The 14,632-nt window shown below is 47.2% G+C and overlaps 1 protein-coding gene across 1 annotated transcript in view; it reads right to left on the reverse strand.

The window, feature by feature from the left end:
- Positions 1–14,632, reverse strand: part of mEFG1 (mitochondrial translation elongation factor G 1) — a 179,083-nt gene that overhangs the window by 142,345 nt on the left and 22,106 nt on the right. The window contains exon 5 of the mRNA XM_075682792.1: positions 10,161–10,291. Coding sequence (XP_075538907.1) covers positions 10,161–10,291 — 131 coding nt within the window. The remainder of the gene's footprint in view (positions 1–10,160; positions 10,292–14,632) is intronic.

Genomic DNA, 14,632 nt, shown 5'->3' on the forward strand with positions numbered 1-14,632 from the left:
GAATTTACGGCGAAGTTCACCACCGTTGAGTACAAGTTTAAACTAAAAGCAGAGCTAGATAAGCGCACTCAGCATCCGGTAGAAAACCTCAAGCAGTTCATTCACATCACTGCCGAATACTATGACCGTATAGCAGAGCCTGTTTCAGATGCCGAAAGGGTGGAACACATGTGGGGACAAATGCATCCGACATTCCAAGATCTAACAGCCAGCATCAGCTTCGCAAACCTGCAAGAAATGGCGAAGGCAGCCGGCCCTATCATGGAACGCACTTGGCATCGCCTGCGCTACGCGCCACCGCCACCACAGCATATTGCACAAGCCGTAGCTGATTTGGCTTTCGTCTATTCATCTCTGCACACCACTGCAATGCCCAGCCAAACCCTCCCGGCCCAGCAATGAGAGTGCCAGCTGCAGCCTGCAACAGTTTCGGCTTCTGAGTGTCCGCTGTAAACTACGCTTCATGCTGGAGCCCCGGAGTGGAACCCCTCACCTCTGCCGTTCACTCGCGTGCCGAACACATGGGACGACTACACTTCGGTACCGCAGCAACTCGGGAGAGTGCCTCAGAACTTCGGGTTTCAAGCGACGCAAGGTATTCTGCGATTCGAGCCGCCAAACCACAGTATCATATGTCAGTGGTGTGGCGGTTTTGGCCACATTGCATGTCAATGCGCTACTGCTAGAAAATGCAGCCAACCCTGTTGCTTCCATTTCAATTCCCCGGAACACCTACAAGAAGATTGCCTGGGAATGGGACGAGCGTAGCCACTTCTCCGGCCGACGACTGTGTCACAATGTTGTCCTTGTGCGGGATTTTCTTGAGGTGGCAGGTATTTCCCCATGGGCCTTGGCAGATGGTCACTGCACTCTGACCCATATGGGCTCGTCAAATTTAAAGAGGAACCGAAGCGGCCATGTGCGTCGGATGCTGGACACCGACCCCTGCCAGTCTGTAGGACAGCGTTGCAATGCGATAAGCAAGGTCAAGAGCCTGATGAAAATGTGGCCAGCTCTCTACCAGTACGTTTTGCAGATGTGCAGGATGCATGCCACAATACCACTGAGAGTGGCGAGTGTAGTCTAGAGAACCTTCGGGAGGAGCAGAAGCAGAAACTTAATAATATCCTTGCCGACCATAACCATATTTTTACAACTCTGCCAGGTTGCACATCCCGGGTGGTTCACAATATAGACATAGGCAGCCACCCACCAGTTAGATGCAAGCTGCGCACGGTTAACAGCCATGAGAGAGAAATTCTTGATGGGTGTATCCAAGGTTTGCTGGACCAAACCTCATTGAGCCCTGCTCCATTTTCTGGGCTAGTGCCTCTGTATTAGTAAAGAAGAAAACTGGAGGATATCGCCTTGCAGTCGACTACAGACCCTTAAATGAAATCACAACTGTGCCAGTATATCCTATACCCCGCACAGACTGGGTACTGGCTCAGCTCGGCCCCGCTAGGTGGTTCACGAGCCTCGACCTTCCTCAGGGCTTCTTTCAAGTGTCGGTTGCTCCCGAAGATGTACCAAAGACTGCACTCCTGTGCCACAGAGGAGTGTTTCAATTTAAGCGAATGCCATTTGGGGTAGCAGGTGGGCCGGCAACATTTCAGTCTCTCATGGACAAAGTGTTAGAAGGCATAAAACATAACTACTGCACGGTAATTCTTGACGATGTGCTCATTTATTCAGAAACTTTTGAGGACCACCTACAACATATTGATGAGGTATTGCAAAGAATTGGCTCTGCAGGTCTGAAAATCAATCCCAGCAAAGTTACATGCTGTGAACAGGCATTAAAGTTCCTTGGACATGTAATCTCTCCAGGCAAATGTCAACCTGACCCGGACAAGGTGCGAGCAATTGCAGAGTTCCCATGCCCTAAAACAGAGAAGGAGCTCCAAATGATTTTGGGCCTTCAGGGGTACTACAGAAATTTTATCCCCTGGTTTTCTGACAAACCAGACGCCCTGACAGCTCTCCTCAAGAAAGGAGCCCATTGGGTTTGGGGTGCCGAGCAACAGACAGCATTTGAGACCCTGAGGCTGGCAGGAGGGGGGGCTGTGTTATTGCCTGACCTGAACAGACCCTTTGTGATTGAAACAGATGCCAGTGGCACTGGCATGTCGGCAGTGTTGTTACAGGAAGTCGAAGGTGAACTCAGGCCAGCGCTGCTGAAAAGAACTGTACTATCCAAGAATGGGAATGCCTCGCTGTGGTGTGGGCTGTTGATAGATTCCAACCGTATGTAGAATTCACATCATGTGAGGTGCATTGTGACCATGCATCATTGCCTTGGATGTTTACAACTTAGCAGACATCGTGCAGAGTGTGACGTTAGATGTTGAGATTACAAGGGTTCAGGTGTACCATAAGGCATCATAAAGGATGGGCCAACATCCCAGCAGATGCACTAAGCAGGTGCCCCATCCCTGCTGCCAAATCTGCTCAGCCTTGTTTGGCGGAGGACTGGTTTCCCATCGAAGTGCAAGAGCTACAAGAAAACATTCGTTTTGAACTAGCAGCCCCTGTTAACGTGACTGATGTGTCTCCACTAACCGACACTGCAAAGTTCCAGTTGGAGAAATGCAAGGATCCACTGCTGCAGCTGCTGCAATACTTAAAGTCTGGCCTGCTACCTGGTGGCACTAAAGAGCCCAAGAGGGTACAGGACCTAGCTGAAGAATGCGAAATCTCGAACAATGGTATCCTTATGTACACGGCCGGTGAACGTAAGGTTGCCTGGGTTCCCCAACACTTATGAGACATGGCACTGAAAATGGAGCATGACCACCCCCTAAGTTGGCATTAAGGCTTTTTTGAAACTTCGAAACGTGTGAAGAGCTGGCTCACATGGCTCGATATCCGCTCCGATATCTTCCGTTACATCCGCAGCTGCCAGCAGTGCCAGGCTTTCAAACCTCACTGGCAAAAACTGAAAGGACTGATGGACAGTTCATGGGCCACCCACCCAATGCAGCAGCTAAGTGTGGACCTTATTGGGCCACTGCCCACAATCCCTCGGCGCCACAAGTACAACATCCTGGTGGTGCTGGACAAGTTCACGAAGTTTTTGGAGCTTTTCCCATTACGTGCGCCTACCTCCAAATTCATCATTGATAAAATGATTGATGTCTGCTCTATGTCCAGCTCCATGCTCCATGTCTAGCGACAATGGCAAACCATTCATAAGCAAACTGTGGAAAGGCATTTTTTAGCAATGGGGAATCAAGGAGAGCCCCACATTCCCATATTGACCAGCAGGACAGACTGTGGAATGCCATAATGCAATGGTTAAACAATGCCTGGTGGGCTACTGCACTTCCCACAGGGACTGGGACAAAAGACTGCCCGAAGTGGCATTTGTAATGCACACATCTGAAAGTGTAGTTACTGGCTTTATGCCTGCCTTCTTGTGCTATGGGCAGGAACTACTGTACCCGTGGAGCCATCACAATGAGGCAGCTGGCCCCGAGGTGCCCCCTTCTGCGCCTCATGCCCTAGCTGCTGAACTGGATGTGCACCTTCAAGATGCCTGGGCCTTTGCACAGGACCACCAAACTTTGGCAAAAGACAGCCAGGCAAAGTATTAAAAGAAAAAGCACACTCCAGCTACCTTCCAGGTCGGAGACTTGGTTCTCCGGGACACGCACCCACTAAGTAAGGTAGCTATTGGATTTATTTATTTATTTACAATAGTTTGCCCCTCAACGCACAGGGCCATTTAAGGTGACTGCACACACTGGACGCAATACCTACAGACTCAGAGACCCGGCTACAGGGGAACAGAAAGGCCTCGCTAATACAGACCAGCTGAGCCCTTATCATGTGCCTTGGAAGCCCTCTTCACAGGATAAAGGGGGAGGGGGGATTCGTGAGGGTACCGGGACGACGCCAGGTGGTGTAGAGTCGCAGGCACGATTTGGTAGGCAACTGTGTAGAGTAATGGGCATGGGACAGCAGGTAACGGTGTGTGGCGGGGAGGAAGAACATGGAGGGCGTGTGTGCGTAGTTGGCATGCGGGAGCGCGCGGCAACAAACTGAGTACGTGAAGTAATCGGTAGAGCAAGCCGCGTGCAGTGCGGCGGGACGGAACACAGACTGTGTGCGTGTGCATGCACCGAGGATTTCCCAAAATAAATAACGTACTTGACAAGCTACATCAACACGCATAGAACAAGACTGGCCACGTGAGGCTTTTGTCAACACATAGCACCTTTCATATGTCAATATTTCACTCGTCAGATTGTAACACCAGAAGTGTTATACCTAGAAATTTTAGCTTACCTCTACCAAAGAATGTATATGGAGAACGGCTAATGCAGTTTCACGGAGTCAAACTTTGGAATGAACTTTTGCCTAATACAAAAGAGGCTTCTCATGTTCCGTCTGTCATTAGGAGATATCTTGTGCATAATGTTTCTACAGATGAACTTTTCGAATAGGATGTGCATACTCCCAACGTGTTTGTCGGAAACATTAGCGTGTTAAGATAACCTCTTTGTATATCAGTGCCATCCACTTATAACACATATAACATTATATTGGTTATAACGATGAGTCGATTTAACAGTATCAACTTACGTATTAGGGCTATGAGAAAAAAAACGCATATACACTTGAAACTTCGTATAATGAAAAGGTATATAACGAAGTAAATTAAGTTCCCTTTGAAATCCCCATAGAGATTCACGTACATAAAGCCCCATTTTAACAAAGTGAAATTGTTCTGCCAATGGTCATCTCCCAAATGGAAAAAAAATACCAGACTCTTTTGTACCGAATACATCAGTTTCTGTTGGGTTTCGCACTTGCTCGCCGCAGCAGTTAGAAACTCCCGCGTACCCACATCAAACATGCCGTCGAGCAACACTGGTCTTACCACCGCTTGTAGCTGCGCACAAGCAGCGGCTCACTCTCGCACTTCTCGACTGACCTCTCTTTCTTGCGCATGCCTGGCTGCGCGAGCCGCGCCACGCTGCGCTACTACACGAGACAGTGCAAGATTAGTGCATTTCCTTCTAATGCACTATGTAGCTGGGCGTGGCCTCCGAAACCTTCCCCAGCACAATGTCACGGCCTCAGGGTGGTAAACACGATGCAGGGAATGTTCGAGTCAGGAAAAGCCTTTATGGGGGCATGAGCATAAGAAAAATACATGTATCCAAAAAGCACGCATTGCCAATCCAATGGCAAAACCCTAACATACGATAAACTATATACAAAGCTAGTTAATCGAAAACGTTGTCTTAATTCCTTGCACAGAACGTATTATGAAGTTGAGAATATTTACATAAAGTCTATTGACGTGGCCACGACACCTCGTCATCATTGCTCCCGATGACACGTTGTTGGGCCTGCCAATGCGTTGTAGACTCAACGTCACTGTGTCCGACGTCGGGTCTACAACGCATCGGCAGGCCCACGGTCCACGGTTGGCCTGGTCGGGGGGTCAGGAGGGTGGAGTGACCTAGGTACCTGGATCGCCTGGTCAACTCCGCAAGCCACGGATCATAGCCGCAGGGAATCCGGGAAGCGGCGCCGTCAGCCTGTAGCTGCGGCTTCCGGTGGGCGGTCCACTCAGCTCGCGGGTCGTGGCCACGGCAGCTGAGGAACTGCTTCCACTGGGTTGCCGCTGTCTCCGTGATCCACCCGTCCTGTTAGGCCTCCAGCCCCTTCTCCTCGCCTTCGTCCCAGATCGTAGCTGGGCCGCTCTCTGTTGCTATGTGTCCCTTCTTCCCTTGGCCACGTAGCTGCCCGTGCACTTTTGTGCTTCTTGTGCTTTCATATTGTATTTTTTATTCGTACGCTCTTATTTTCTATTTTCTTTTTTCTTTATTTCTGCCATCGACTCCTCGTGTCTTCTTGTTTTCTTCTTATCTTCTGCTTTTTCTTCTTCTTTCTCTTTTCCTTTATTGGCTCATGACACACAATTTATGGGGTCATGCGCAAGCCTGCACGAATCACGCCATGCTACGCAGCTACATGCTACGGTGCAAAATAGAAATGCATTCACTTCTCTCTTTCCCTAAGGCATGCCGCGCAGCCAGCTACCGCTGGGCCTGGCCTTGGAGATCTCCCGGGCAAATCTTAGAGGCACACCCAGGCCGTGTATTCAATACTTCTCCTGGAGGTGCGCCGCGCTGGCTGGCAGATGGGAGTGGTCTCCGAGATTGCATTGGCACCGGTGCAATCTCGGAGGCCATGAGCTGGTCAAGCCAAGTTCGCTTGCCTCCTCGATCCCTCAGCGGAGTGCTGTGTTGTGTGCTGTATGCTGCTCAACCGCGACGAGCCAAGTGAAAAGCAGATGTGCAAGACCATCACAATGAAACAGAAGGCAGCTATCTAAAGGCTGTCGCATTGCACCTACAGCTGACTGCCTCGAAGAAAAAACACAGAGCGTGTAAAATAAAAGAAAAAGTTACAGAGGCACTTAAGTCTCGTTACGTGCATTGAATGCGAAAGCATTATGATTCTTCCGTGTGATACTTTTCACTTGGTTATATGCTCGAATTGAGCAAAGTTAATTTTGGGAGTGGGCCAGGTCAGTTTTGGTTATGGGTCAAATCAATTTTCAAATTGGGCAAAGTTAATATTTGGGTGTGGGCCACCCAAACATTGGGGGTGGGCCAGGTCTGTTCCGAGTGTGGGTCAACTCAATTTTCGAATTCGGCAAAGTCAATTTTTTGGATGAGGGCCCTGGCATCCATCTGATGTCGTGGCTGTCCATCGTGGGATTTCGCAGTGCGAGCTGTGGCATATCCAGCACCAGGAACGTGATGTCATCGGTTGGTCACGTAGGTTTTGTAAGCATTGGATGCTAACAATGGACACTTGCCGGATTTTCCGCTTCCTGGGACCTACAATGTTTTCTCATTAAAAAACGAGCTGCTGCACCCATCTTAGTGCTGAGCACTTGATATGGTAGAATTTCACTGTATCGTCAGAGCCAAGCTCCTTTACTCTGTCTAACTTACACTCCTCTATAAGTCTGATAGGGTCAATGGGGAAGGGGTGGAACAGAGACAGAGGAGAGTCGTGAGAGGATGTGACCGCGATGTAGGCGTGCTGTGCAAGCTACATGGGTCAAAGGCTACTGTGGCAAAGGTACACATGCGTGACATGCAGGCAGGTGTGATGGATCTTTTTTTTTTTTTTTTTACTGTACCATTCTTTCTAAAACAGCTGAGGTGGCATTGGATCGACCATAGAAAGCAGATCACAAAATCGATTTTAGACTGTATTACTCAAGAAGTGCAAGGGTTTTCAAGAGGAAAAAGAATTCCAGGACTTTCAAGGGCCTCGAAAGCATACTTTTCAATTTAAGGGTTCTCAAAAGTTTCAAGGACCTGTGAGCACCCTGCTTTCAGGATAGGGCCTGCATGGCCGCACCATATGCAGCAGCCACCAGAGTGAAACGCCCCCTCCACCCCCCTCCTTACCCCCCCCCCCCCTTCCCGGTGCCTTGCACGTGATGGAAGATGGGGTGCTTAGTCTCCACTTTCCTTCCTTGCATGCACGAGATTGAGCCGCCATCGAGGGCTCACCCTCATACGCTTTCACTCGCATACGACGTGTGGCGATGATGTTATCGCCCTTGGACTCTATACGGCACATCACGGCGACACTGATGGCAGAAATGCACCTGGAGTGTCCATACAATTGCTATCGCAATTTTTAAAAATGCAAAGCGACATGTGCCCTTTCTACACTCTTCAGCGAGCGTGGAAGTGTGCCGCAGAAGCAGCCTCGAAGAAGATGGCGCCGACAAAGCGCGAAGCTGCGTCGGAAATTTTTAACTGCAAATTTTTCTAGACTTTGCCAGAATTTTACTAGAATTTGCTAGAATTTACGAGAAATTTTACTAAAATTTTACTACGAATTAGGAACTGCAAATTTTGCTAGACTCAAACAAGTACGAGCTCGAGCAGGAGCGCTGTGATCATGACGGCTGCATCCAGGGGCCGTACCAATCAACGGAAAAGGCAGGCTTTGTGCGCCGGGGAAACCCCCCATGAAACCAACACGGTGGAAGCCACTGACATTACCGAGCTCTGGGAGCATGTCGCTACTGACAGTGAAACAAGTGGTGCTTCGATGGAGGAGTTTCTGAGTGCAGATGGTGCTGCCTCGTTCTGTGAAGAGATGTCTAACGGGGCAATCGTCACTGTGACTGACAGCTACATTGTGCTACGGTGACGACGACAACAGCAGCAGTGAGGAGATTGACACTGGCCTGTCTTTGACACCGACCCTAATTGAGTCGCTCATTGGTTTCATGCAAGCCAATTTACTGCCGCCAGTGTCTGCGCAGCAGCTGGACGTGATGCACACCGTGGTTGTGAAACTAAAATTCCTGTGAAAGCAAGTGCAGATTTCTGACCATTTCAGAGCGCCTAATGCTTGTCACGCCGTTTAGAAGTACAAACAGACATTTTATTTTTCACTGCCTACTTTTTACAACATCTACTTTTAGCGCAAATGGCATTTGGTTTTTGAGCTACAAAGGTACCTATACTCGGTAAAGCTTTTTTACAGAACTCCAATATCGCGATGATAGGTTATAACAATCTGGACTTTACATTCTTGTTGATATCATTATAACTGTACTGCACTGTACTACTAAATTACATGTTAAATCTATGATACCATTTATTACTTTCAATTGCATTTCTTTATTGTGCCAATCTACCTTGTAAAACAGCTTTTCTTACTTGCACTAACACAACTTTCATGTACTTGACCCCCTATTAGCCTCTGGCTATGGGTCTAGACAGATTTTGTGTATTTTTATGATCCAAAAAGAAAGAAGAAATTGAAAATCAACATGGAGAGAAGAGGGGGGGGGGTGTAGGTGTCTTGTGCGGATTATTGCCGCGGCCCTCCCTACTTTGGACATTGGACATGCGATAAATGATGCTAAAACTGGCAATGAAAAGGACCCTGCTTTTTACTGTCGGCAAGACTGCGGATCGACCAGTGCAGCGCCAACCATGGCTACATGCGAAACGGTGATCGAGCCACGTGATGCACAGTCCACGCTTTCATATGTCACACAGATCGAACTTCACGAGCTGACGATAATCAATAATACCCACCTGCCCACAAAGCTAGGAAAACCCTTCTGTACTTTGAAGGAAAACTGGGAAGAAAATATTTATATACAATAAAAGATCGCTTAAAGCACAGATCCAATGTTAAACATAAATTCTCATAATTAAAATGTTCAGTATAACACAACTTCACAGCTTGTTTAGCTTCGAAGGGCAAAAAGCACTTGATTGTTATCAACAGACATTCTATTGATTAAAAGACTATGTTCCAAACCTTCATATAGAACTGAGCTGTAATTGGTGCTGGCACACTAATTTGGTATTCCCTTTAATAGCACTTTTAATAACTGTACATCCTAAGTGCCAAGATACTGATAACTTGCAACATCATTGTTGCGCATAGCTAATAGACTCCTGAGCCTATGGAGCACTTTGTTTTCTCAAAGAAATTTGTAAGTATTCAACTTTGTATACATTTTCAACCAATTTGATATTCAATTCCATTTCCAGATTCCTCTTCTTGATTCAATATTTCATTTGAAATCTACTACTATTTGGTATTCGCACAACCCTACTTTTTAATGTTTTGCCATTCATGTGAAACTGGCAAAGTTTTTCCTTCTCATTTTACTAGCATCACCCGAAACTGTATTGACTAACAGTGGCTAGTAAGGTCACAGTGAGGTCAACAGATACAGGCTCCTATCAGCATGGCTGGGAGAGGGGCTCTATCTTGTGAAAATTATTTTATTTCTCTGACTTTTTCACCTTCCACTACTGGCTTGTGTGGTGCCCCACCCGCGCTGTTGCCAGTATTAGCTACTCAGCATAATAGATCACACGAACAGAACTGAAGGGAAAGAAAAGATTGATGGAGTCTATGCCCAAGACCCTGTTGAAGCTCGGGAACACAAAATGTGGCGTTCCATACCTAGAAAGCAATGATGCTGCTGACATGATACACCCTACGGCAAAACATCGCACAAGGTATGCACAGAAAAGAATTAAGCAGAACTACATGCTGCTATTTTGGTGTTTTAGTGTTACGCAAAAAGCCAAATGGACCAAAGTACCAACCACAGAAGCAGTTCAGGGTCAGCCTACCTGAGTTGCCCCAAGACTTTGAGCGGATTGGCTCCCATGCGGTCCAGCTTGTTGATGAAGGCCACGCAGGGAACCGAATAGCGTCGCATCTGACGACACACAGTCAGTGTTTGTGACTGCACCCCCCCAACCTGCACACCCCGAGGCCGAAGCATCAGGTCAACAACATGCGAGAAGCACTGCCATAACGTCCAGAAGCAGGCTGCCTCGCCACGACAGCTTCCACATGAAAATAAAATCTCCGCTGTCTATAACTACAAGGCCTGTCACACACACAGTTCCCATGGCTTATCAAACATTGAGCTTTGACACCATTAGTAAAGCACATTGAAATGTTCAAGCTCTATAAAGAGAAACGGACAAAGCAACACACAAGCAGTAAATGGTCTTCTTTGAAGCATGCCACAAATATGGCAATGGATTTAGGGAGGACTTTGAGTGACTTCAAAACAAACACAGTTGACAGGAAACATGTTTTTTTCGATAGCACAGTGTCCATGGCAACCGACATAAAATCTGTTAGTAAGGTGGGTTTTCTTCACACAGAAGCCATACAGACTATATTGCACAAAGAACAAGAAGATCAAGAATGCCACAAATAAGTGTTCCAGAAACACAGGACATAAGGATCTGCTTGACAATCACTATAGATGAACGACAAGTAGGCGACCCGAGGTGTCTGATTTTTGTTAAGCACTACCGTATGAAGCCAACAGATAATGAAACGAGGGAATACCTAGAAGTTATTTGTAGTTTTTAACTGAAGTGTAGAAATGATAAGATAAAGGTAAATGAAATTGTACGAAAAAGCAATTTGCCATCTGTGAGAGCCGAACCAACAACCTACGCATTATGCATGCACTGCACTACCAACTGCGCTACGGCGACAGCCATTTCCACATGCACATTTTTGGGTACCATTACGTATGCGCACGACGCCCAACCTGAGGATTTGATAGATACGACGTGGCTAACAACTATGGCCAAGTCGGTGGATGTTGAAAATCCTTTCTATCAATTGGCGTCACATAGTATATGAACTCTCGTAGTCACCTGAAGGCGTCAAACCTGCCAGAGTAGAGACCCTTGCTATGCGATGAACGGGAAGGAAAAATGCAGGGCCTGATGTTTGTTAGTTACAGTTACAGTTATAGCCATACGACCCCAGCAGATAATGAAAACAAGGACTGCATAGGACTGCAAGCTATCACTAATACCATAGTAGGAACATAAAATAAAAATGCACAAATTAGTTTTCATGCTGTGTTTTAGAACAAGAACCTTCCATGAAACATGCAGTAGAAGTACACACACGACATTAACAGGCTAAGATGCCATGTGCCAAAAAAGCTCCCGTACATGGCACTGAAAAATTTCTGCATTAAACTTGTCCAGGACACATCTTTTTTTCCCATCATGCACAGTGGCAAGGTGGCAGCTCCATTCAAACTGCGCTTTGTCGTTGCTTTGCAGACAGATGGTGCTGCTTTGGATGTTGCAATTGTGAATTATTTAAAACTATTGTAAGTGTATTGTAAGTGTAATTCCTGAGAATAACAATTTTGCAATTTTACAAGTGTGCCATCCTCAATGAAAAACCTGACATTAGACATTCAACGGCTTATAGTGCAGAATACTGGGCAAATGCAATCCGCCTTTTTCTTAGCGCAATGATGCATGTACTCTGCCCTAGCGGATTAGTCGCAAAACGTTTTGGAAGAAACGCTCGTGCGGCCACGCGGCTTGATATCGAGGGGAAAGTCCCCCGAAAAAAAAAAAAAAAATGGGCACGGACGCGCACTGCAGGAAATACTTGTGCTGTGCACCGCGTCGGAACTCCACTGGTATGTAGCTATACGTCAGTGTGATGCCGAAAACGTGCTGACTGCAACCCCACTCTAAAACAAAGCGGTCAGGGCTTTGTCCGGACTGCACCATGAACCACATAATTTCCGCCTTGCATTGATGGCTAGCAGATTTATTGATAAGCCCCTGCACTACACTTGGGTGTCACTTTGAAAATATCTCGTTGCTGATGAAGCCTTCTTGCAGCGTCAGCCCTCTCTTGCTGGTGGTGGCAGCGCATGCCTGACTTCAGGTACTCGTTTAAGGCGCAGTAGCACTGGGTCGTTACGAGACCGACAAACACTGATGCCAACTATTCAGCCCAGTGTGCCGCTGAGACCATTTTATCCTAATAGGCCGACAACAATACAACCAACGGGTGCGAGTTGTCGTAGTGCGACAGGCTTTCTTGTCGATGGTACCGACAAAATCAGCATGCCGACCATGATCCGTCAACTGAACCCCACGCGATCGGCTGTCAAACTGACAAAGCAATAGCCACAGCGCCTTGAGTAGAAACATGTCTTCGAAATTGAAATTTCCAAGCTCCACTCCTCTCAAGCCATGCACATTAAGTTTAAGCCAATGTTTATCTTGTTTAGCAAAGGTTGGGTTAGGCCTGGCCCCATCGAATTCGTGCACCCACTACCGATAGACCTGAACTTAAATAAAAGCAGTTACGACGAAAGAAACTGCTCTTTTAGTTCAGTTGGGGCAATATAGAGATTAGATATCAATTACTTCGCACGGAGAGTCCACAATAAGTGGCAAGCGGCGACATAGCGCTGTACATCACGGCTGTTCCTGAAGGCTGCCGGTCGCATTCGCTACATGGGCGGGTCTGTACATGCTGTTATGCCGACACATTTCTTAATTCCAGAGAAGAACTGTTTACCTCTGCATCAAACGGGAAAGAAGAGACACTGCATTCGGTACAGCAGCACAGACTCACTCAGTTACCAACGGTGTCAGCGATGACATCCGCGTTTCTGCGAGAGAACTACACAGCCTATAAGTGAGCGCTTATGCCGAGCACAGCTCTCTCTAATAATACTTTATGGCACGTGAAAACTGTAGTTATGATGAAGTTAAAGAAAAGCGAGAATCTGTAATAACGTCCCGTAAAATACGTGACTGGATCACAGTTGCCGTTTAAGTAGCTGGGCCGCTCATAGTGACTCGTCTCAGGGTGGAGCAACGCAGCTTATATGTGCAGATATGTATGTTTTGCTATGTTTTGTTTCCAGAATATCCGAAGCCAACAATGATCTGTGGCTGTAGATATCAATGTAAACAAATGCACCGCTTTGGCAAATACGACGTGGAAGGCTGCATTCTTAGACTTCTTGAATTTGTGAAATGTGTAATGATCGTGTAAAAGGAATACAAAAAGCGAGGTGCAAGAGCAGACATCAGCGACAACAAACCCCAAGGAAGCCATGTCGGCAGACGGAACTCGCCGTACTTTTATTGGCCACGCTGTTGGCACAACAGTGCACTCAGGCCTGATCACCCAGTAGTTAGTGAGTGCTACATAGTTTCCAGGAACCACATGCTGCCCCAGAGAAGCCATTAATAATGAATTACGATCCACAAAATGCACAACCAAAGCATACTCAACATGGAATGTGGTACACAAATCAACTGGCGAAAGCCCCGGTGCCCTTTCAAAACGTTTCTAGTGGCATGCGGCAGAGGGCAGCACAGGAACATGAAAAAGGCGGACTGTCACAAAAGAACCTCACGTAGCACATCATTAACTGCAACCAATGTGATTACAGATGCTGCATGCTGTACAAAAAGGTGTTTCTCTTTCAGCCCTGTATGTCTCGACTGGCTCAAATACAGAAGGCAAACCTGCATGCTTCACTACTGCCTGTTTAGTCCCGATATTAAATGTTTTATGATTTTTTAGCAGGCAAATTTCACAGCACAGTGACAGGATGGCACAACATGGCCAAAATCAATGCAGCATGGCTTTAACAGTGTGCAGTCAAGTGTATGCTGCACTAGCGGATCCAGAAGGAGGACCCTGTACTCCCACCCTTGAACCCTTGAGACATGCCAGCCGACAGTAGTACTGGATGCATAGCGAGTACTTAGCGCTCATGGAAGCTTCACTCTGGCAGCGGATCAGTCACTAGCATCATCACACACCGCCAGACTTCAGCCCAAAGGCTCATTCACACCGGCGACTGACAGCAATCGCATGACTAAGTTGGTCACAAAGCAACCAGTTGCAAATGGTCGCTCTTCTCGAAAGGCGACTACATTGGGCCAGTCGCTCACTGCTAGATTTTTCAGTTGCGTGACCATGGTTGAAAAACTGCTAAACGAGTCAGCGGCATGCCAAAAGCTATGTTATGTGTTTTCATCTGGCGTCCTTCTAAGTCACGCCAAATACAAAGTCCACGCCACCATGGCAGACTGCAGGCTTGTCAATGGTGTTCTGCCTTGAGATGCTGGCGTGCAGCAGTTCCAGCAACGTGTTGAATGTATGCGGTAGCATGGGCAGGAAGCTAAACAGTAGCAAAAGAAAGCACAAAAATTATGCACTGATTCCCACTCAACACGAACGAGAAATTACAACTGCTCTCGATAATACTCCTAATCCTGCGCGCAGAGTT

Source organism: Dermacentor variabilis, chromosome 2 (genome assembly GCF_050947875.1).
Source record: "Dermacentor variabilis isolate Ectoservices chromosome 2, ASM5094787v1, whole genome shotgun sequence".
In the NCBI taxonomy this organism is placed as follows: domain Eukaryota; kingdom Metazoa; phylum Arthropoda; class Arachnida; order Ixodida; family Ixodidae; genus Dermacentor; species Dermacentor variabilis.